The sequence below is a fragment of the Colobus angolensis genome, unplaced genomic scaffold (assembly GCF_000951035.1).
Source record: "Colobus angolensis palliatus isolate OR3802 unplaced genomic scaffold, Cang.pa_1.0 Scaffold150, whole genome shotgun sequence".
Lineage (NCBI taxonomy): Eukaryota > Metazoa > Chordata > Mammalia > Primates > Cercopithecidae > Colobus > Colobus angolensis.
The window spans coordinates 1,033,434-1,057,169 of NW_012114600.1; the positions used below are offsets into that span (position 1 = coordinate 1,033,434).

A 23,736-nucleotide genomic window follows, 5' to 3' on the forward strand; every position below is an offset into this window, starting at 1 on the left:
ATAAAAGATAGTTTTGTTCTGGGATTTTAATTTAACTTCAGTTTAGAATAAGTGGGGGTATTTGACCTCTTGCCAGAATCAGTTATCCATCTGGTGAGGTAGAATGTTCATTTCAATGATGGAAGAGGTAACAATAGCCCCTGACACAGTGCTACCCACCAAGGAATGTTAGGGCACACAGTGCTATGTATCTGCAGAAGGCTGGCCAACACAATTTGGGAGCTCTTTTAATTGCAAATGTGCTTTTCCTATGGCTGCTTTACTAACTTCTAGTGTCAAAATATTGTCATCTATGGATGAGATTCAAAGAACATCAAGTATGATAAAAAAGAGTTAATCAGGCAAAAAAATGTGAAAGTCAAGGAAAACCAATCATCTTAAAGACCATTTGTTGTTTAGGGTAGACCCTATAAATAGGAATAAAAGACTGAAGAATAAACAATTTATTTTCCAATGAGATTGGATTTGTTCATCTAATGGCTGCAGTGTTTCTGTTACAAGTAGAAGATATGCAGGACACTTGTTCTGAGATAATCTTACCAGCTGACTTTCCTACTTTTTCATCATCGTTAAAAATCAGATTTTCCACTGGTAGTCCACAGATTTTTAAAAAAACACTGTATTCAGAAAATAGTTTTGATCTTATTACCCAAAAATTCTTATACAAGAAGACTGCTGGTATCAAACCAGATGTATTTGAAAAGCTTTGAAAACTAGTGCAGGAAAGCACATATTCTCTGTAAGTGCACAGCTGGTGGTGGCCCGTTCTGCAGCTGTCCTACTGGGCAACCCAGGTAGGGAGCAAGTGCAACCCGGGTGAGTACAGGGTGAAGCTGGGATGAGAGCAGATGTGGCTTAAGTTCAGGCTGAATCCTCTTTGGGGTATAATTGATTTTTCTTCACAAAGCTGCCCCACCTTCCTGGAGCCATACCAAAAAGAGCTATGGGGGCTACAAGAAAACTCTCAGGCCACCTAAAGTTACCCAATTCTCCTTTCATAGTACAAATTCCTTCCCTAACCTCACTTTCAGAGCAGATACAGAATTTTCTCAGTTCCATAGGGCAGCCTACAATCAAACCTGGTAATGTGTCCTGAATACCTTAATAACATTGGAAATCTGCTCAAATGGGAAAGGTCCACAAATAACATTAGATACTATCAAGAAGGCTCTTGAACCTCACAATCCTATTACTGAGAAAACTCCCTGAAAACTCCTGGTTACTGAAAAAAAATCCCTGGACTCTACTAAAATAGGGCAGTGGTTCCTATTCAGAGGCAGAGTGGCCCGAGACCCTTTCCACCCACTAGCCCTCCAAAGATGGTTATTCCAGATTCAGGGAACATTTTAGATCCAGCCACAGAAAACTGGCTTAGCAGTCAGCTCTGGATGTAAGATTTGGGTGTGCAACTTAGGGCTGTGTGGACTTGGGATAAATTCCCTAACCTTTGAGTGAGGGATTAGGATAGGCTGCCCTATTAGGAATGTCATGAGAATTAAATGAGAGACCATCTGTGAAGTGTTTAACCTGCTGTTTGTCTCTCAGTAAGCACACAGTGAATAGAGGAATCATCCAGACATCTCTGGCCTCAATTTGAGACCACAGCAGCCTCCATGTTGATGTTTACTCTGGTTCTAGGTTGTCAACTAAAATCCAGAGGAGGGGTGAAGATCCTTCAAACTCTAGGCCCAAGAATGTCTGATTGCAAATGGTTGTAGTACCACTGTGAAGACTGAGCACGGATTTTGAATTCGGACCTGAATGGGAATCACTTCCCCTTCACTAATTACTGTCTAAGGTGAACATGGCTAATTAAACTTTATACTTGTTTTCTAGTTTATACAAAGAGGATAATACCCAATTGAGGGACTGAAAGCTTTAAATGAGATATTTACATGTAAAGTCCTTAGCACAATAGCTGCCATATAATAAGAACTCAATTCATAACTATTGAATCCAATTCAAAAAGTGCTAAATAACTGCAGTCATTTTGGTATATAGAAACTAGCCAGTAAGATAAAATTGGAACCAAAAGATAAGCTTGGTTCAGATAATCTTCAAACACTGATGAATATACATTCTGCCTTTAATAAGGTAAATATTCCAACAGGCCTATTAAGCTATGGCTCATAGTTCATCTACTTTACCTATTCAGTTTTTTTACCTTATTGATAAGAATTATTTGTGCCAGGCAAGGTGCACACTACTTAAAATCATTAATTTCACACTAAATTAGCTTCCTTTAGTAAGGCAGAAAGAACCAACTTTTTGATGACCTATAGAATATTGCTATGTTGTGTGTACTCTTCTCCCCTTTTTTACAAATGTAGAAAACAGGATTAGTACAAAAGTTAAGCAGATGAGGGAAGCAGTAAGTGTCAGAGGAAGAAATTGAATGCAGGCCTGTCTGAGCTAGCCAGCCCATGTGTTTGCCCTTTCTGTTTGCTCTGAACTTTCCATTTCTCAGTATTTCTCAAGAGCATGCCTTCTAAACAGGATTCTCAGGAAGCCACTATTGAACTAATAAAGGCCATTTACAGCCATTCGAAGGGAATAAGAAGTTTAGTCCGTGATGAGTTTCAAATTTGGTTATCATCTTGCTTTTCCAGTGGTGATGAAAAAGCAAAATTCACTCAAATACAATGACTACTGTCTGCTTGAAACGCTCCAGGTAATTTTTGAATTATGATTCACCTTGCTCTTCCTGTTTTGATGAACCATGAACAGGAGACTGAACCATCCCTGTCAATAAAAAGCTCGCGTTTCCACCCTGCAAATTCGCGCTATAATGACAGTGTAATTGGCTGAGGCGCAGGTGGGATTTCCTGTCGCCATTTGAAGACACAACTCCTCTGCAAGGAAGTGCCCAGCCAGTGAAAGGGGCCTGTGTCTGAAACAAAGAGTAAGCAGGGAAAAAAGGGAACCAGGCCCAGTTGCCCCTGTTCCCCTCCATCCTGCTCCCTCGTCCCCAGGACTTGGAGGGCCCCAGATCAGTTAACCTGGACGCACCAGGTCCTTCGGTCGGAAACACATGGGGTCTCCAGGCCCTCCAAGAGCTCTCCCCCGCCTCTTTGCGCCTAGGCCGGTGCTTTCTTGGCGCTCAGCAAATCCTTCTGGTTGCCTCACACCCAGTCCCCAAAGCAGAGCTCCACAGGGCAGATCTCAGGAAGGGCTTGCCAGGTCTGCGGGTGCTGGATCCGGAAGAAGGGAGGTGCCTCCCGCTTCAGGATAGGGACAAAGGGTTTCTAAAGGTGCCCGAGCTCCCCGCTTCCCCTGTCGCTTCGTTTCCCTTCCCGCCAACCCGGGCCATCTGCGGGCTGTACCCAGGGCCAACCCTCCGCTCCAACGCTGCTCGCGGCGCTCCCCGCGGCTCTCCGGGCCGGGCTCGGACCGGCCACTCCCGCGGCCATCCTCATGCTGCGCCCTTCCCACAATGCAACTCCCTCGCTCCTTCGGCCCCGGCGGGGCTCCGGCGTACCCAAAATGCAGGCCCCAGCGGAACGCGCAGCCCTCCTGTCCTCCTCCGGTGCCCCTTTGCCGCCCCACCCCCATCCCTAAGGGCTCTCATTCTCTAGCTGCCGCCGCAGCTGGGTTCCGAACACGCCAGCGGGCCCCGGGAGGGAGAGGGGCAGGTGCCAGGGCGGTGCTCAGCCTCCGCTCCCGGTGCCACCTTCAGTGAGCCGGGCACACGCGCGCCCCGCAACCCCTCCCTCACCCTCTCCCCGTTGCTCAATCTCCGCCAGCCGCGGTCGCTGCATCGTCAGAGAGCTGCAAGAGCGAGGCAGCAAGGCGCGGCCGCCAGCAGTGACACCATGTGACCGGCATGGCTCAGTGACACGCAGCTTTGGTTAAAGAGCGGGCGCAAAGGAGGGGAGGAGACGGCGCGCGGGATAGGGAGGAATGGCCTGTCCCCCTTAAACCATCACAAGCCATGGTTGCGGAAGGGCCACGCGCCTCCCAGTAGGAGAATGACTCCGATTCGTGACCCTCAGCTCGGGTGCATGTCGATGTAAGTGCGAGGCCGGCGAGCAGAGTGTGAGTGGGGGTTGGTGGTGAGGGGAGATTCTGATGCAATCGGCCCGGAAAGGAGGAGGAGAGACAGGCGAGCGCGGACTGGGGCAGCCACGCCACTCCGCCTGAAGGTCGCCAGGAGCCTCCGCCCTTCACCTTCCTCGGAAATCCGCCAGGCCACGCCAAGCTCCCTGCCCAGCCCTGACTGACGGGAGCCACCTTTTCCCGGCCTCCGCAGCCAGACCTTGGCACAAAGGACATCAAACTGCCGAGGGTAAAAACCCCGGAAGGGCGGACACATCCACGTCGCCTTTCGCCACCTTTCCCTTTATCTGCGGAGGTAAGGTGATTATCCGTTCCCTGGGAGGGCTGGGCAAGCGGCGAGGGGATGTTTAGATGTAGGAGGAGGCGGTAACGTAGAAATCATCTCTGCTGGCGTGAAAGCAGAGAGAGCTAGGCTGTGCCGGATGCTTTCGGATGTTGCTTTTAGGAGAGGAAAAGTCCAGGTCTCCTGTGCTTCCCGAATGCATGCGGCAGAGCGAGGAAACGCCAGGGCCCCCGAGTTCACCTTTGCGTGGGCTGTGGCTTACTTTTTGGTTTGTTTTCCTGTGGCTTTGGTCTGTTTTCCTGTGGCTGTGGTGGAGTGTGGTACCAGATCTGGTTCCATTTTTACGAGGGCCGGGAACCACGCAGGTCTGGAGGGAGAGCGCATCTGACCCGAGGGCGCGACCCTGTTCTAGGAGTGTTTGAATCCCCGACCTTTGGGGAAAATTTCCTGTGTCCGCAAGGCCCAGGGGAGATCGTGTGATGTCCTGGGGTGCTGCGTCTGGCCGGCTGGGTAGCCGCGGCGGACCACCAGTAAACCGGGGCGCGTTTGCCGTCCTTCCTGGTGCTCTGCCCCTCTGTAACGCGGGGAAGTAGGAGGGCGCGAGGAGAAATTACTAAAGGATGTTTGCAAGTGACTCACTGTCCTTTCCTGCCCTGAAGAGATTTTTCTAAAATGTAGAGGGTGGCGGGGGACAGGGATAGTGTTTTTTCGAGAGCCGGGATGTGCTGGAGCCAGCGAACAAAAGGCCACCTCTTGCGCGGTCTTGGGCGCTAACTGCTCTCGCTTCCAGTCCTACCTCCTTCCCAACCCCCGACAGCAAGCTCGCGTCCCTAAACATTGCCACAGAGGCCTTTAAATGCGTGGGTCGGTGCCGGGAGGAGAGCGCACCTTCGCCCTTGTGCGAACACTTTGCCCCCTAAATTATCCACCTCCCGGAGAGTGGGGCTCCTCAGCACCGTTGGGATCCGGTAGGTTACCCGGCTGCCTGGGCGCCGATTCCCTGCCAAATCGCCCGCCCGAGGTTTTTGCTGAACTATAGTCAGAGAAGGCACAAGTGCATATGGCAGCAAAAGGAATTTCGCGGTAACCGCGTCACGCCGCTCCCAGTGCCTTTCACAGGCTGCCTTGGACTGGGGAAGGTGGTGCTACAATTCAGAGTCCTTTGTCTTGCTCTGCGGCGCGGACCCGGGGCTTATACAAACCCTCGTTCTCTGTTAGAAACTAACTGCCGCCAGGATTCGTCTACTTTCTCAGACGAATCCACGGTGATGTGTGTAGTAAAAGTGAAAAAAGACGCCTCTGCTAGAAAACGGTATTCATTTGCGTTTGGAAGGGGTTTTGACCTCTCTGCAGTGGGTTTTTACATTTTTCAATACAAGGGGGAGGAGGAAAATAAATTTATGGTTTGCAGAATGCAGGGCCCAGCGAGGGTGTAATTTGTCACCTTGATAAAAGAAACTGTGCAGCAACTCGTGCTTTTTCTGACGTCAGAAGGACAACGGAAATAAAACCTGAGCTCGGTGCGTGGCTGGCCTCGTTGTCAGATACCTCATGCTAGTTTGGTCCTCCCGAAATCTTGCAAAACAGCGAATTCTGGGGTACTGACCTGGTGTGGACCCCCTGGATTTTGGTTCGACCCCAGCCTCAAAATGGCTTTTCTCTTGAGAGTCACTCGAGTTCTCAGTATGTCGCTGTAAGCAATTGGAAACTGGCCTAGTTTGGTTTGAGGTCTTAATCTTGAGATTTATTCGCTTTTTTAAAAAATGTGGCCAATAACCATTTTCTACAGAGGGTTTACTGTGCGACTGGCAGCAACTAACAAGATTTGTTTGACCTTCTATGAAGCTTCCATTCTCAGGGGGAAACAGACTAGATAAATGTAGGCATATAAATTTCAGGTATTCTTAGTGCAATGAAGAAGTAAAACAGGATCATGTGATGAGGGAGGATGCTTGAAATAGAGTGACTCACCGGGAGGGCCAGTGTGAGGGTATAACATTTGTCCTCAGACCTGAATGATGAAAACGGACCAGCTATTTCTATAATTGAGGGGAGAAGGCCAGCAGAAGGAACAGGAAGAAGGAACAGCAAGTACTTACTGCACTCTTCTTTGACTGTAATAGAATTGAACAGATAGATGAATAGATTTTAAAGGTGTTTTGGATCTTTAAACCTATACGTATGTTGTTTATGTATTTTTTTTATGATGCTCCATGAATTAAGGCCATTTAATGAAAGGAGAACCATGTTTAGGAGTCCTGACATCTGACTGTTGCTACTCTTTTCTTTACTCTGGGTAATGCTTGTGGACAAAAACCGATTTTACTCATTGTTCCTCTAATGTCCAGCACACAGTACCTGCTTAATAAATACTTGTTGGATTGAGACCTTGGTCAAGCCATCTTGTTCATCTCTTTGTGATGTTATTGACCATCCCTTCCTTTCTATATCTCATCTGTTCCCCTTCTCCTAAGTTTGAAAATTAGAGTCTTTTTCTTCTCTGCTTCTCCTTCTCTTACTGCCCTCCCTACTTTGAGCAGTAACCAGGCCCTTGAAAATACCCCTCACACTTGTCCTCTTGTCTCCATTTCCACTGCCCAAGTTCAGGTCCCTGTCACCTGACCTAGACTTGGAGACATATGAAACAGATATAGAGGTGCCTTGAACAATCTCTGGGAAGTGGGAGTGGGCGGTGGAGAAAAATGCAAGCACAACACATGGTTAAGAGTGAAACAGCCAGTTACTGAGGTGCGACAGCTTTCCTGTTGGTCTCCTCCATACCACATTATGCTCCCCTAATTAAATCTCCATTCTTTCATGAGATTTATATTTCTAAAATTCAGTTCACATTTTGTTAAAGGACCTTGCCTTTAAAAACTTCCGTGGGTTTCCATTGCACACAAATACAGTCTAAATTTCTTAGGCATGCACTTAGGACCCTTTGCAATCTGCCTCCTCATCTCTTTTCAACTTTTTCTCTTGACATTTTCTTTCTCTCAGTTCACCCTATTCCCTCCCTATCACCTTTCTGCTTCAATATCTGTGTGGATTGGATTCCAGTCCAGAATGCCTACTGAAATCCTGTGTACTTGTGATGGCCTATCCCTGATGCCACTTTTCCACCTCTTGGGAGAAGTGTTCACTGATCGCCTCATTGGCATTTTCATGAAGATTTGTTTATCATTCACGTTTTGCACTATTGTTACTCCAGATGATGGAAGGTGGTGAATAGGGGTTTAAGCTCTGAGTCAAATGTAAATATCAGGCCTCAACTTACTCACCCAGGAACCTTGGGCAAGGTGTTTGGCATCTCTAAGCCTCAGTTTTTTCATTTGCTTAATGGGAATGATGATGGTGGTGATAGTGTTGGTGGTACCCATTTTACTGAGTTATGGTAAGAATTTAATTAAGATAACGAATGTGAAGTATTTGGTATAGTGTTAGCATTCCATATGTATTGAATTAAACCAGACTCTCATCTATCAGAGGAGGGAGAGTAAAGTTCACTTTACCTCTGAAATTCTATGACTATGTAATCTTTTAAAAATACTTTTCTGAAAATAATATCTTAATGGAAACTACCTGGATCTTTTTTGTGTCTGGGAGAATATACACCTATGAAAGGTGGTGAGGAGATGGGAGAAGTAAGTGTGCAGAAGTACTTTGAAAACCTGTCATAGACTTAGAAAAAGACATCTTGTATGCACACAGAGTAATGTAATGGACTGTGGAGACTCAGAATCCAGAGGTTGGAAGGGAGGATGCAAGATAAAAAGCTACATATTGGGTACAATCTATACTACTCAGATGACAAGTGCACTAAAGTCTCAGATTTCATCACTTTCAATTCATTTGTATAACCACCAAAAATCACTGTTACCCCAAAAGCTATTGAAATAAAAAAATTTTAAGTCAAATTAAAAGATTAGCTTCAATAACCTACAAAAAGACACTGACCCTAAATTTAAAGTAAAATTTTAAATTTAAAAATATTGTTGTACTTATTTCTGAATATTGATCACATTTGTTTTCTAGTGATAACCTTACTAACTGCAGAGGAGTTCCCCTAACCTTGTTACCTTACCAATCACTGAATTCCTCTAGTATTAGTAAGTAACTCTGTTTCAAGTGAGGTTACAATGTGTCTGCCAATAACTAGCTGGGTACCCTTGAGCAACTCATTTCACGTTTTTGTGCCTCATTTTCTCATCTGTCCAATGCTAATAATAGTATCAAAGCTGCCTACCTCCGAGTTGTGAAGATACAATGAGAGCAGAGCTGAGAAAGTCCTTAAACAATTCAAGATGATAGTGGTCTGGCATTAAGCACACTGCTAATCTCCAGGGTCAGGTGATGGTTTTAGATTAGTGAGTCTCAGAGCAGACTTCACACTAGACTCATCTAGGGTGTTTTAAAAGCTATCAATGCCAAGACTTCATCTCCAGAGATTCAGATTTAATTGGCCTGGGGTGGAGCCCAAATAGGGAGCTTAAAAAATATCAGGAGTGATTTTGACATGCATTGGTTTAGATTTAAAGCAAGGAAAACAAAACAAAATCAGAAATTAAATGAGGACCTCCATATGTTGCTTGACAAAGTCTTAGTCTTAGTGGTGTGAAATTATGAGCTTGACTGATTTTCCCCCTGATTTTACTAAACCAACCATTTGTTGACATCATGGAGCCACAGCCTCAGGTTACAGTTTATAACCTGAATTTTCCCAGGCATAGAAGCCTGTCCAGTGATACAGCCAGAGCCACATGAAGATTTAATGTGTGGATCTCAGTTTCCATCTCTTAGGAGTGATGAAGTTGGAAAAGAAAAAGACAATGGAAAGGAAAAAGAAAGGGATAGGCTATGGACCAAGGTATAGGAGAAAGAGGCTCTGGGTAGGAGACAGACAGGCTCTGAGTCAGAGAAAATATTGTGCTTGATTTATTGAACCAGTTTTGTTTAGGTTGCAAACTGGTGGCTAAAGAGCCAAATTAAGCTTGTGAGCATATTTTATGTGACTTACACTTTCTTTTAAAATTAGTTGAAATTAGTTGCCAACTCTTAAATATCAAAATTGCACTTAAAATTTTGATTTCTGGCATTTATTGAAAAAAAAAAAGACTGGTCTCATTCCTCCCACTGGTTGGAGGGAAATAGATGGGACACGTGTTCTCCTGTTCCTAAGTCCAGTCTGCTTTGCCCATTTATCTTGCCTACCTGAGCACTAGCTGCTTTTGTTTTAACTTTTATTCTAAATCTGGGGATCTTAACACTGGCTGCACATAAGAATGCTCTCCCCTGGCCGGGCGCGGTGGCTCAAGCCTGTAATCCCAGCACTTTGGGAGGCTGAGACGGGTGGATCACGAGGTCAGGAGATCGAGACCATCCTGGCTAACACCGTGAAACCCCGTCTCTACTAAAAAATACAAAAAAAAAAAAAACTAGCTGGGCGAGGTGGCGGGCACCTGTAGTCCCAGCTGCTCAGGAGGCTGAGGCAGGAGAATGGCGTAAACCCGGGAGGCGGAGCTTCCAGTGAGCTGAGATCTCTCCGTCTCCAAAAAAAAAAAAAAAAAAAAAAAACACAATGCTCTCCCCTGTACAGCATTTAAAATAACCATGCTTGGATCCTGTCCTATACCAACTAAGTCAGAGACTTGTGTGTGTAGTGTCCCGTTATCACTTTTTTTTTTTAAAGCTCCCCAGTTTGTTCCAGTGTCCTGTTAGACCTGAGGCCTACTGGCCTACCAAGGCAACTATTCAAGAGATTTGTCTACAAGTCCACCTTCTTATCTTTGAAAGTGATCCATTAAGAAATAGTGTATAGAATCATTAATTCAGAGAGCTGGGAGAGGTCTTTGAGAGAGCAGCCATTAATCCAATCTTCTTATTTTAAGGTGAGGAGATAGAGACCCAGAGAGGAGAAAGGAATTTTTCTGAAACTATAACCGTCATCTGGTATTGGATTATATAGTGTCTTTTATTACATTTTCTCTTTTCAAATAAAAGTCTATTTTTAAGGTTTCTTTTTATAAATGATCCTCTTTATATGCACCACTTTGAGAAACTTTAAAGTTCTCATTATTTCTGTTTTTCCTTGAGTATTTTGTTAGGAGTCATAACTTAGCTAGGGCTTAAAAACAAACACACAAAACTGTATCCATGTTTTTTAGTACAATAGCTATCCTTGATCAGAAATATCTTTAGAACAAAAGACACATGTATGCAAAGAAAGGGATTTTTCTCAAGGGCTGAAATAGTCCAGGCTGTTTTCAACTGCATGAGTTTTTAGTAATTATTTAAATCCATTAATTTTCAATTGATGAGAAATATTTTTATTTTTGTTGGTATTCACACTACTCAAATACACTCACTGTTCTAATTAATTACGATTCAATTCTTTTGGTGTTTTTTTAAAATGTAATATACAGTCTGTCCTCCTATATCCAGTTACAGGTGGACCTCATTAACTTTAGAGTTTATTGATATTTTCTGTCTTAAATAAATTGGAGTAGTTTCAAAATTTCTGAAATATAGATAGATTAGTTACCAACATCATAAGCTGGTCACGTTGATAACAGACATTTAAAAGGTAATATGGAAACTTGAAGACAAGAGGAATTATGGAGCGATTAAGAGCAGGTGTTGGGATCCTGTTAAGATAGGACGCAATGGGCAATTTGTCCAAGGAAGTTAGCGGTTCATCTCCATGCCCAACAAAGAGAGGGTCCATACTCACCCCCTGTGAGCTTCCTTTAACACCGGGCTTCTTGTCCTTCACACTACTGATATTTGAGGCCAGACAACTCTGTTGTGTATGGCTGTCTTGTGCACTGTGTGATGTTTAGCAGCATCCCTGGCCTTTCTCAACTAGATGTTTGCAGCACCCCCTCACTTATTGCAACCCAAAATGTCTCCAGGCATTGCCAAATACCTCCTGGGGGCAGGGAGAGGGACATAGTTGTCCCCAGTTGAGAACTACTTCTTTAATACAACTCATTCTCTGGACTTTTAGAAATCATGCCAAGAATTCTTAAACATTCCAGGCATAGTGGCTGGGACAGTAATGATAAATACCTTCCATTTATATAGTACTTTACAATATTAAATGTGTTTTTACATAAGTCCCACATGCCCAGATCAAATGTAAAGGAAATTATATGGTAAACGTAATGAAAACTATGAGTTAGGGTTATCCACATTGCTTCATGTTCCCATTTTTGTTCTGTTTTCCATGGGGAGATGGCATTTGTGATGTTCACTGAATATATTGTCTGCAGGCAGGGGATCATAGCTTTCTTTTTAAATTTAGTCCTCATTTTTATTGTTAACACATGTTTACTGTCACCATGTACTAGACCTTTGAGGTGTATGGTCCTTGTCCCCAAGGAATTGAAATAAAAAGATTATTAAAATATGAGAGCCCTTGCTATAAGCCAGTGAGTACACAAAACTGCTGTAAGAATTCATCACAGGTAAACAGTCAAGCAGGTTCTCAACTGGGGCAATTATGTCCCTCTCCCTGCCCCCAGGAGGTATTTGGCAATGCCTGGGTTGGTCATTGGAGAAAGGCATCACAGAAGAGTCGGCTTGAATTTTTTAAAAAAGCAAGTAAGCTGGGCTTTGAAAGAAAGGTCACACTTAAGTTAGCATAAGCTTCACGGGAAGGTAGAGAGAGTGTGTCCAGGACTAGGGGGATGGTGTGAACAAAGCAGAAAACTGCGTAAGAGTAGACCCATTGCACGAATGGAAAGTCAGAAGGAATGTAGTGGGAGCAGAAGTTAAAGAGAAAGCTGTCTGAGATTCTAGAGATTAGAGCTCATCCTGTAGAGAGAACAGTTATGATTGGCAAGGCAGAAAGTGGAATGTGCAAGACCGTATTTTCAGGAAGAATCTGCCTCTATAGGTGGGAGAGGGCAAGAAGCAGGAGGTAGCATGACGGAGAGTGACTGTGGCAAAGTTCAAGCTGTGAAACTGTAAGGAATAAGGGAAAGGAAAGGGACTTTGTGAAGGAATGTTGGCAGGACTTGGCAACTGATTAGATATGAGGCTGTATGAAAGCCATACCCAAGTTTCAAGTCTGAGTGACAAGGAGAATGTGCATTATATCTTTAACAGAAATAGAATGCTGGCATGTGAGGTCAGGTGATGCGTTCTGCTTTAGGCATGTGGAGTCTGAGGTAATGACAAACATCCTAATGGAGTAGTCCAGAAGGCAGCGGGAGTCTGAAAAGAATTTGTGGAAATGTTTCTGAGAAGGAAAGAACCTGAGAGATCACCTCTCCCTCCTGCCCTCTCATTTTATAGATGAAGAAACATGTGACATGCTAAGTGGCATGATCATGATCAAGTTGTATTTATGAGGGAGATCCTATTTCATAATGCAAAGGAATTCTAGTTTTATAAAGTGAAAAAGACTGGGAAGAAAGATCTGAAAGATGCTTTTGTAGAATGAAACTTGACACTACAGCCCTGAAGCCCTAAAAAGGAAAGAATTTGGAATGTGTGGAGCAAGAAGAGTGGAGGGAGGCCCAAAGAGCTACTTCTACACAGAAAGTTGAGAGGAGGAGGGATCTGGCAGAGGAGACCAAGAAGCAGCTCTTGGGAGGATGCATTGTGGAGTTATTTGGGAGAAGTCAGAAAACAGGAGCAATGGTTACAGTAACTCACAAGACCCGGGCCAGACACTGTTCTAAGTGCCGCACATATACCAAGTCGTGGAATCTTTATGATTGTATCAGATGAGTATTTCTTTAAGTTCCATTTTACAGATGAGGAAACTGAGGCAAAGAGAAGTTAACTTTCTTGCTTGGGGTTACACAGCTCCTAAGTGGTGGAGCCAGAATTTACTAATCAGGGATGATTTCAGAGGAGTGGTGGCAGTAGTAATCAAAATTTAGGATTATCACATCAAGTTAATGCAGTCTTGCTAACAGTATGGATACCTGACCATTTAGTTAACCTGTTTAGTTAACCCATTTAGTTAACCTGTTTAGCCTGTTTGAGGCCTTTTGAAATATAGGTACATATTAGTTCTTAGATCCTTATCACTATCATCTATGAACCCTGAGAATCCAAGAACCCCAAGTGGGTAAACAGACACAGTCAGTTATGGGACTAGCTGGCCGAGAATTATAGGACCATTGTTGACCTTAGGCTTAACCCTTTCTTTCTCCGCTTTAAAAATTATGTGTATTTAAGGTGTGCAACATGATGTTCTGGTATACATATGCATGGTAAAATGGTTACTAGAGTCAAGAAAATTAATATATCCATCATCTCACATGGTCACTTCTTTTTTGTGGCAAGTGCACCTAAAATCCACTCTTTTAGCAAAAATCCCAAATATACAATACAGTATTACAGATATATACAGATATAACATTCCTAATCCAAAAATCCAAAACCCTGGCTGGGCACGGTGGCTCACACCTATAATCCCAGCACTTTGGGAGGCTGAGTTAGGTGGATCATCTGAGGTTAGAAGTTCAAGACCAGCCTGGCCGATATGGTGAAACCCCATCTCCACTGAAAATACAAAAATTAGCTGGTCGTGATGGCATATGCCTGTAATTCCAGGTACTCAGGAGGCTGAAGCAGGAGATTCTCTTGAACCTGGGAGGCAGAGGTTGCAGTGAGCGGAGATCTCATCACTGCACTCCAGCCTGGGTGACAGAGCGGGATTTCATCTCAATAAATACATACATAAATAAATAGGTAAACACATTCTAAAAAGTCCAAAACCCGCAATGTTCCAAAACCTAAAACTCTTTGAGCACTGACATGATGCCCAAGTAGAACATTTTACATCTAACCTTCTGTGATAGGTCACCGTCAAACTGCAGTGAAAACTTTGTCTTATGCACAAAATTATTTAAAATATTATGTAAAATGCCTTTAAGGTATATTTGTAAGGTGTATACGAAACAAATGAATTTCAAGTTTGGACTTGGGTCTCATCCCAGTGTATCTTATAATATGTATGCAAATATTCCAAAATCCAAAAAAGTCCAAAATCTGAACTACTTCTGTCAGACGCATGTGAACCAGAGCAACTCCATCTTAAATAGGAGCTGGGTAAAATGATGCTGAGACGTACTGGGCTGCATTCCCAGATGGTTAAGGCATTCTAAGTCACAGAATGAGATAGGAGGTCAGCACAAAATACAGGTCATAAAGACCTTGCTGATAAAACAGGTTGCAGTAAAGAAGATGGCTAAAACCCACCAAAATCAAGACGATGATGAGAATGACCTCTGGTCCTCCTCACTGCTACACTCCCACCAGCACCATGACAGCGTACAAATGCCATGGCAATGTCAGGAACCCTATATGGTCTAAAAATGGGAAGCATGAATAACTCACCCCTTGTTTAGCAAATCATCAAGAAATAACCATAATCAGCAACCAGCAGAACTTGGAGCTGCTCTGTCTATGGATTAGCCATTCTTTTGTTCTTTTACTTTCTTAATAAACTTACTTTCACTTTACTCTATGGACTCATCCTGAATTCTTTCTTATGCGAGATCTAAGAACCTCCTCTTTTGGGGTCTGGATTGGGACCCTTTTCCTGTAGCATCTTTCTGGCAACGACGAAGGGGCTCTAGTGCAGAAACCCCCAGTAAGTGTTGGAGTCTTGTAACATCTTTGTGGAGACCGTGGAAGCGAATATTGTGAGGAAACCCCTGATCCAAAGGCTAGCTTTGGGTAAGTGGTGCAGTCCTGTAATATCTTTCTGGCCACCGCAGAAGCAACCGGTGAGGGAACCACCCAACCCAAAAGCTAACTTTGAGTAAGTGGTGGGGTCTGGTAACATTTTTCTGCCAAACCCTGAAGGTACAATACTGAAGAAGCCTCCCAACCAAAGGCAATAGACTGATCAGCTGACTTTGGGTAAGTGATGGGGTACCTGGGTAAAGAATGGGATTGGGCTAGAGGCCCAACTTAGGAGAGTTAGAGTTTCTCCTAAGACAGAGATGGTTAAAGGGTCCTCTTGATAAAAAAGCAAGGACACTTGACCATAATGGGTTAGAGGCCCAAATTTGGAGGGTTAGAAATCCTTCCAAGATTTAGGGTGTTAGAAATCCCTCTCAGTAAAGTCCTTCTCATGAAGTCCTCGGCTTAGAATGGGCTTGGTACTATGGCCTGTAAACTGCTATTCCCTTTGGATTAATCTGCCTGGCAGTCTCTGCTGATGGCTGTGGGTGACAGGATTAGGCATGTACAGAATCTTGGGACATGGAGTGCTTTTTCCTCCCTAAAAGGGGAAACTTGAGAGCTGATGGGACTGCTGGAAAAGATCACTTCTTGACTGATAAGTGACCTTCTGAACTTTTCAGTGGTGCTGCAATGGGTGAGTCTTTCTCTGGCCTCCCTGAGCATTTTGCCTTCTCCACCCTGCCACAGGCAACGTTTTTCTCTCTCTCCTTTCCCTTTCTTATCTTTTCTATTACTCAGGGTGACCATCTTACCCAAGACCACATGTTGAAACTCTTGGTTGGAGGTTGGGTTAACAATGATGGGGGCAAGTTTGAGCCTTGCCAGTTTGATATTGGGTGTTAAGCAGAGTGGCTAGTGTCTATGTTTTGTCACACATATTTTGTTCTGGCCAGATGGAAAAAGATGATTATCCTTTGTGTTGCCGCTTGGCCCCCAGGGCAGTGATGCAGCCAGCCAGGTCTCAGGGAGAGGGAACCCAGAAGCCTGGCATGCTGGCAAAAGGGTAAGAATTTCTTACCAGCCAGACTTCTGGTCTCTCTCTCTCTGTGTGTGTGTATGTATTTTGTGTATGTGTGTGTGTGCAAACTGGATGAGGTTTCCTTCTGGTCAGTCCTTGGGAGCTTGACCTTGCATCGTGGTTACTTGGCAGTACTTTCTCTTCTTCTCTGCCATTACAATGGCAGCCCGGGTTCGGGATTGAATTCCCAGCTTAAGGGATCATCCTTTGTCTTCTATTTGTCTATGTATTTATATGTATTATGTGTGTGTAATATAAAAGAACTTTAATTAATTGGTTTAATAATAATGAGTTTAAATCAAATATTTCATCACATAAGTAAAAAGTGTAATGCCTTTTAGTTCATGTGACTTAAGTAATCTTTGGGAAATAAAAACAGTTTTAAAGATTATTGGTAAAATGAAGACATTTTGTCTAAATTATGCAGGTCAGATATTAAGTTTGCTAAATGACTTAAGGTCATAAACTGCCACTTTGACTTTTTTTTTGAGACGGAGCCTCACTTGTTGCCCAAACTGGAGTGCAGTGGTGCAATCTCGGCTCACTGCAAGCTCTGCCTCCCAGGTTCACACCATTCTCCTGCCTCAGCCTCCCGAGTAGCTGGAACTACAGTCGCCCGCCACCACACATGGCTAAGTTTTTGTAATTTTAGTAGAGACGGGGTTTCACCATGTTAGCCAGGATGGTCTCGATCTCCTGACTTCGTGATCCACCCGCCTCGGCCTCCCAAAGTGCTGGGATTACAGGCCTGAGCCACCACACCTGGCCCTTTGACTTTTGAAAATTGTTCAATTTACCTACTTTGGCTACTTTGGAGCATTAGATTCTAGGTAAGGCAAGGGACATGTGGAGTTAGCCACACACCGTAGCTATGCTGGAAAAAGTCAGCTCTTATCTGCATTTCTGTGTGTTGTCCTAGGCTGCACACCTAGTACATAATTAAAATCCCAAACTTACCAAAGTTTTCATCAAAAGTAAAAGAGTTAGCATTGTAACATATAATTAAGACTACTGAAAAAACAGTTCTACATGCAAAGTGTGTAAGAAAAGTGAAATGTGTTTTTGGTGAAAGATTATAAGAACGTATGGGAATGTGGATTTTTCTTGCCCAAATTAAAGGATTAAAGAATTGTTTTAAGTTAGATAGAATAAAGCCGAAGGTTTAAGCAAGTTATGGAAAGTGTGTAAAAAACAAATCTTGTAAAAAAAGATTCTGTATGTGGACATTGGCTAAAACTAAAGGGGTATTATTATTCAGTTTTACCATAAGTTAAACATTGGAATAAAAGTACAACAGGTTTTTCTTAGAGGAAAAACCATCTCATGCTGTGCTCTTTAACAAAAATTTGTAAAGGCTTATAAAAGGTTTATGAAAATCTTACCGTCTGGTCAAACTGATTAAGATGAAATACTTTATCTATAAGATTTCATTAAGAATTAGGTTTGACATCAATAATGCACTAATGCAACAGAGACATTTGGCTTTTTTGGTATAAGAGTTATGTAGGAAGCATTATCAAATATAAAATGGTGTTTGGTTTTCTTTGGGCTATATTCATATGAATATGTTACTGGTATGTGTTCCAAAATAATGGGAAACTCCTACAATTCTGATACAACTTAGTGTATGCTATTAATAATTATAATTGTTACATGAAATTATTGTGTGCACAGAGGTAACCCAAATTTCCTAGTCAATCATGGCTTTAATAGTGGCTGTTCTAAAAGATTTTTTCATCCACAGACAATCGTTTTCTTGTTTTAATCCTCTTTAAAAGATGGTTTTATAATCAACAATAGGACTTTGACAGATGTCCTAAAATGCAAGCTTCTGATAACTTTGGAAATTTTGACATTAGAATAGAAGAAATAACTTTCAGAACTCTCATAGAGAGATGAAATGTTCATGAATATCAAGCAGAACAGGAGTTAACTAAATTAACCGAAACAACAGAAGACTAAAGCAATCTTTTGACTTTGCTTAAAATGTTGCTGACTCTTTGTTTTGTTTTTCAGAGTCAAGGAAACTTTTCTTTTGAGCTATTTACAGCTTGTAGCAATTATGTAAAGTATACTCCTCTGAACAAAATTTGGAGCATGTTTGTTTCTCTCTACCTGATTTCTCCAGAATCTGGAAACTATCTGTGAGTATTCTTAACTTTTAGCAATATAGTTATTTGCATAAGTGCAGGAAGAATTTGTTTTCTATTGTAACAGAACACGATTGGAGAAACTGGTTATTTTACCAAGGCTTTGACTGGAATAGCATGCTTTCCTTTGAGGAATCAAACTTGACTTGTAAAGCCAATAAAACCCCTTTGGGGAACTGGCCTCATATTTGCCTACACAGTCCCTGTACAGGGTTTCTAACCTATTGTAAGAATGCCACTTTCTAATAGGTCCAGGAGTCCCAAGTTATCTTGGGACCTCAAAAGGAGAGAAATTTACCCTACTCATAGGTGTTTTGAGGGTTCAAACTCATTGCAAGGCTTGGTTCTAAAAAAGTCTTATCTGAGATTCCTTCTATGGAGCAGAGTTCCATCAAAGTCAAATTACAAAAGGCTTATGTGAAAAATAATTATTCTTGCTGCACTTTATACAAAAAATCAGGCCAAGTATAATAAAGCAAATCAGTGTTACTATGACTTGTCTTTAGTAAAAAATGGGAAACTGGAGAGAGAAACTGTGTTTCAAGAGCTATGCTACACTTGTTATTAAATTCTAGTCTCATCAGTTGCTTTTAAGTTAGTTGCTGCAATTTAGGCTAACCCTGCTTATTCCTGTGAACCAACCAGTGATCTCTAGCTGTTGCTCAGAAGAAACAAGACAGATGAGTAATGTAAAAATCTGGATCAATATTCTAATTCTGGACATAATGGAATCATCTAGCAACGTCATATCAGCTTGGTTCCAACAGTTGCCCTTATAATTTGGAAAGCCTTATAATTTAGTTTACTTGAGATAATTTTACTTATTTTGCTTTACTCTTGTGGAATACATTGCTATTGCACTCTGTATAGGAATAAGGATAAGCTTACTCAACGTTTTCTTAAATTGAACACTTATTAGTCTTCCAAATATCACTTTTTGTCAGAACTTAAGAGTCATCAATGTCCTTCACCATACTGATGCTTTCTGACTGAGCTCCTCTCTACCCTGAACACAAGATATTTCATAGTTAGGCAGGAATACCATCACTCCTATCCAGCCTGAAGAAGTTACTAGAGATGGATCTTCATCCCTTTGCAACCCTTAGGATTAAGGGTTCTGTTATAAAAGGAAGGGGGGAAATGTCAGAGGCATGTGAACCAGAGCAACTCCATTTTAAATAGGAGCTGAGTAAAATGAGGCTGAGCTACTGAGCTGCATTTCCAGATGGTTAAAGCATTCTAAGTCACAGAATGAGACAGGACGTTAGCACAAAGTACAGGTCATAAAGACCTTAATGATAAAACAGGTTGCAGTAAAGAAGCTGGCTAAAACTCACCAAAACCAAGATGATGATGAGAGTGACCTCTGGTCGTCCTCACTGCTCCACTCCCACCAGTGCCATGACAGTTTACAAATGCCGTGGCAACATCTGGAAGTTGCCCTGTATGGTCTAAAAGGGGGAGGCATGAACAATCCACTCTTTGTTTAGCATATCATCAAGAAATAACCATAAAAATGGGCAACCAGCAGCCCTTGGAGCTGCTCTGTCTATGGAGTAGCCATTCTTTTATTTCTTTACTTTCTTAATAATCTTGCTTTTGCTTTGCACTGTGGGCTTGCCCTGAATTCTTTCTTGTGTGAGATCCAAGAACCCTTTTATGGGATCCAGATCAGGACCCCTTTCTTGTAACACCTCTGGTCTCAAACATTTTTGATAAGGAATACTCAAACTGTATTAACTACAATCCTCATGTTGTTCATTTGCTCCCTAGACTTATTCATCCTACATATCTGCAAGTTTATATCCTTTGACCTACATTTCCACATTTCCTCCCCAAACTCTTTGTAACACCTGTTTTATTCTCTATGTCTGTGCATTACTTTTTTTTTTTTTTTAAAAAAAAGATACCATGTATACATGAGATCCTGTAGTATTTTTCTTTCTGTTTCTGGCTTATTTTACATACCATTATGTCCTACAGATTCATCCATGTTGTGGCAAATGAGAGGATCCCCTTCTTTTTTAAGTTTGAATAACATTCTATTTTATATGTGCATGTGTTTCTTATCCATTCACATCCATGGGCACTTAGATTGTTTCCGTATCTTGGCTATTGTGAATAACGCTGCAATGCACATGCAAATAATATTTCTATGTGCATAGAAAAACCATGGAAGACCATACAACAGTATATATACAGTGATCATCTCTGCTTGCTGAGATAACAGGTGAACTTTTTTCTTTTTGCTTGTATTATTCCATTTGAAAAATTGTATTTTCTAACTTTTCTACCAAATCTATATTAGTTAATTCATTCATGTATTCATTTTTAATAAATAAATTAGCATTTATTTATTAATAAAGAATGAATATATATATTATACTTTAAGTTCTAGGGTACATGTGCACAACATGCAGGTTTGTTACATAAGTATACATGTGCCATGTTAGTTTGCTGCACCAATTAACTCATCATTTACATTGGGTATTTCTCCTAATGCTATCCCTCCCCCAGGCCCCCACCCCATGACAGGCCCTGGTGTGTGATGTTCCCCTCCCTGTGTCCAAGTGTTCTCATTTTTCAATTCCCACCTATGAGTGAGAACATGCAGTATTTGGTTTTCTGTCCTTGTGATAGTTTGCTCAGAATGATGGTTTCCAGCTTCATCCATTTCCCTTCAAAGGACATGAACTTATCCTTTTTTATGGCTGCATACTATTCCATGGTGTATATGTGCCACAGTTTCTTAATCCAGTCTATCATTGATGGACATTTGAGTTGGTTCCAAGTCTTTCCTGTTGTGAATAGTGCCACAATAAACATATGTGTGCATATGTCTTTATAGTAGCATGATTTATAATCCTTTGGGTATATACCAAGTAATGGGATGGCTGGGTCAAACGGTATTTCTAGTTCTAGATCCTTGAGGAATCGTCACATTGTCTTCCACAATGGTTGAACTAATTTACACTCCCACCAACAGTGTAAAAGCATTCTTATTTCTCCACATCCTCTCCAGCATCTGTGGTTTCCTGACTTTTTAATGATTGCCATTCTAACTGGCGTGAGATGGTATCTCATTGTGGTTTTGATTTGCATTTCTCTGATGACCAGTGATAATGAGCATTTTTTTCATGTGTCTGTTGGCTCCGTAAATGTCTTCTTTTCAGAAGTTTCTGTTCATATCCTTTGCCCACTTTTTGTTGGGGTTTTGTTTTTTTCTTGAAAATTTATTTACGTTCTTTGTAGATTCTGGATATGAGCCCTTTGTCAGATGGGTAGATTGCAAAGATTTTCTCTCATTCTGTAGGTTGCCTGTTCACTCTGATGGTAGTTTCTTTGGCTGTACAGAAGCTCTTTAGTTTAATGAGATCCCATTTGTCTATTTTGGCTTTTGTTGCCATTGCTTTTGGTGTTTTAGTCATGAAGTCCTTGCCCATGCATATGTCCTGAATGGTATTACCTAGGTTTTCTTCTAGGGTTTTTATGATTTCAGGTCTAACATTTAGGTCTTTAATCCATCTTGAATTAATTTTTGTGTAATGTGTAAGGAAGGGATCCAGATTCAGCTTTCTACATATGGCTAGCCAGTTTTCCTAGCACCATTTATTAAATAGGGAATCCTTTTCCCATTGATTGTTTTTGTCAGGTTTGTCAAAGATCAGATGGTTATAGATGTGTGGTGTTAATTCTGAGGCCTCTGTTTTGTTCCATTGATCCATATATCTGTTTTGGTACCAGTCCCATGCTGTTTTGTTTACTGTAGCCTTGTAGAATAGTTTGAAGTCAGGTAGCATGATGCCTCCAGCTTTGTTCTTTTTTTCTTAGGATTGTCTTGGCAATGAGGGCTCTTTTTTGGTTCCATATGAACTTTAAAGTAGGTTTTTTTTTTTTTTTTTCCAATTCTGTGAAGAAAGTCATTGGTAGTTTGATGGGGATGGCATTGAATTTATACATTACCTTGGGCAGTATGGCCATTTTCACAATATTGATTCTTCCTGTCCATGAGCATGGAATGTTCTTCCATTTGTTTGTGTCCTCTTTTATTTCAGTGGTTTGTAGTTCTCCTTGAAGAGGTCCTTCACATCCCTTGTAAGTTGGATTCCTAGGTATTTTATTCTCTTTGTAGCAATTGTGAATAGGAGTTCACTTATGATTTGCTCTGTTTGTCTGTTATTGGTGTATGGGAATGGTTATGATTTTTGCACATTGATTTTGTATCCTGAGACTTTGTTGAAGTTGCTTATCAGCTTAAGGATATTTTGGGCTGAGATGATAGGGTTTTCTAAATACACAATCATCTCATCTGCAAACAGGGACAATTTGACTTCCTCTTTTCCAATTGAGTACACTTTATTTCTTTCTCTTGACTGATTGCCCTAGCCAGAACTTCAACACTATGTAGAATAGGAGTGGTGAGAGAGGGCATCCCTGTCTTGTGCCAGTTTTTAAAGGGAATGCTTCCAGTTTTTACCCGTTCAGTATGATATTGGCTGTGGGTTTGTCATAAATAGCTCTTATTATTTTGAGAAACGTTCCATCAATGCCCAGTTTATTGAGAGTTCTTAGCCTGTAGTGCTGTTGAATTTTGTCAGAATCCTTTTCTGCATCTGTTGAGGTAATCATGTGGTTTTTGTCGTTGGTTCTGTTTATGTGATGGATTATGTTTATTGATTTGCATATGTTGAACCAGCCTTGCATCCCAGAGATGAAGCCAACTTGATCATGTTGGATAAACTTTTTGATGTGCTGCTGGATTCGGTTTGCCAGTATTTTATTGAGGATTTTCGCATCAATGTTTCTCAGGGATATTGGCCTAAAATTCTCTTTTTTGTTGTTGTGTCTCTGCCAGGCTGTGGTATCATGATGATGCTGGCCTCATCATCATGAGTTAGGGCAGCTTCCCTCTTTTTCCATTAATTGGAATAAATTTCAGAAGGAATGGTACCAGCTCCTCCTTGTACCTCCGGTAGAATTCAGCTGTGAATCCATCTGGTCCTGGACTTCTTTTACTTGGTAGGCTATTAATTATTGCCTCAATTTCAGAGCCTGTTATTGGTGCATTCAGAGATTCAACTTCTTCCTGGTTTAGTGTTGGGAGGGTGTATGTGTCCAGGAATTCATCCATTTTTTCTAGATTTTCTAGTTTATTTGTGTAGAGGTATTTATAGTATTCTCTGATGGTAGTTTGTATTTCTGTGGGATCGGTGGTGATATCCCCTTTATCATTTTTTATTGCATCTATTTGATTCTTCTCTCTTTTCTTCTTTATTAATCTTGCTAGCAGTCTATCAATTTTGATGATCCTTTCAAAAAAGCGGCTCCTGGATTCATTGATTTTTTGAAGGGTTTTCTGTGTCTCTATCTCCTTCAGTTCTGCTCTGATCTTAGTTATTTCTTGCTTTCTGCTAACTTTTGAATTTGTTTGCTCTTGCTTCTCTAGTTCTTTTAATTGTGATGTTAGGATGCGATTTTAGATCTTTCCTGCTGTCTCTTGTGGGCATTTAGTGCTATAA

General features: G+C 41.8%; 1 protein-coding gene across 1 annotated transcript in view; it reads left to right on the plus strand.

The window, feature by feature from the left end:
• The first annotated feature begins 3,455 nt into the window (after positions 1-3,455).
• The window catches only part of SLC38A1 (solute carrier family 38, member 1), an 87,542-nt gene continuing 67,261 nt past the window's right edge, over positions 3,456-23,736 (plus strand). Inside the window, exon 1 of the mRNA XM_011936054.1 lies at positions 3,456-4,009. Within this exon, the coding sequence (XP_011791444.1) occupies positions 3,969-4,009 (41 nt within the window). The 5' untranslated portion in view covers positions 3,456-3,968. The remainder of the gene's footprint in view (positions 4,010-23,736) is intronic.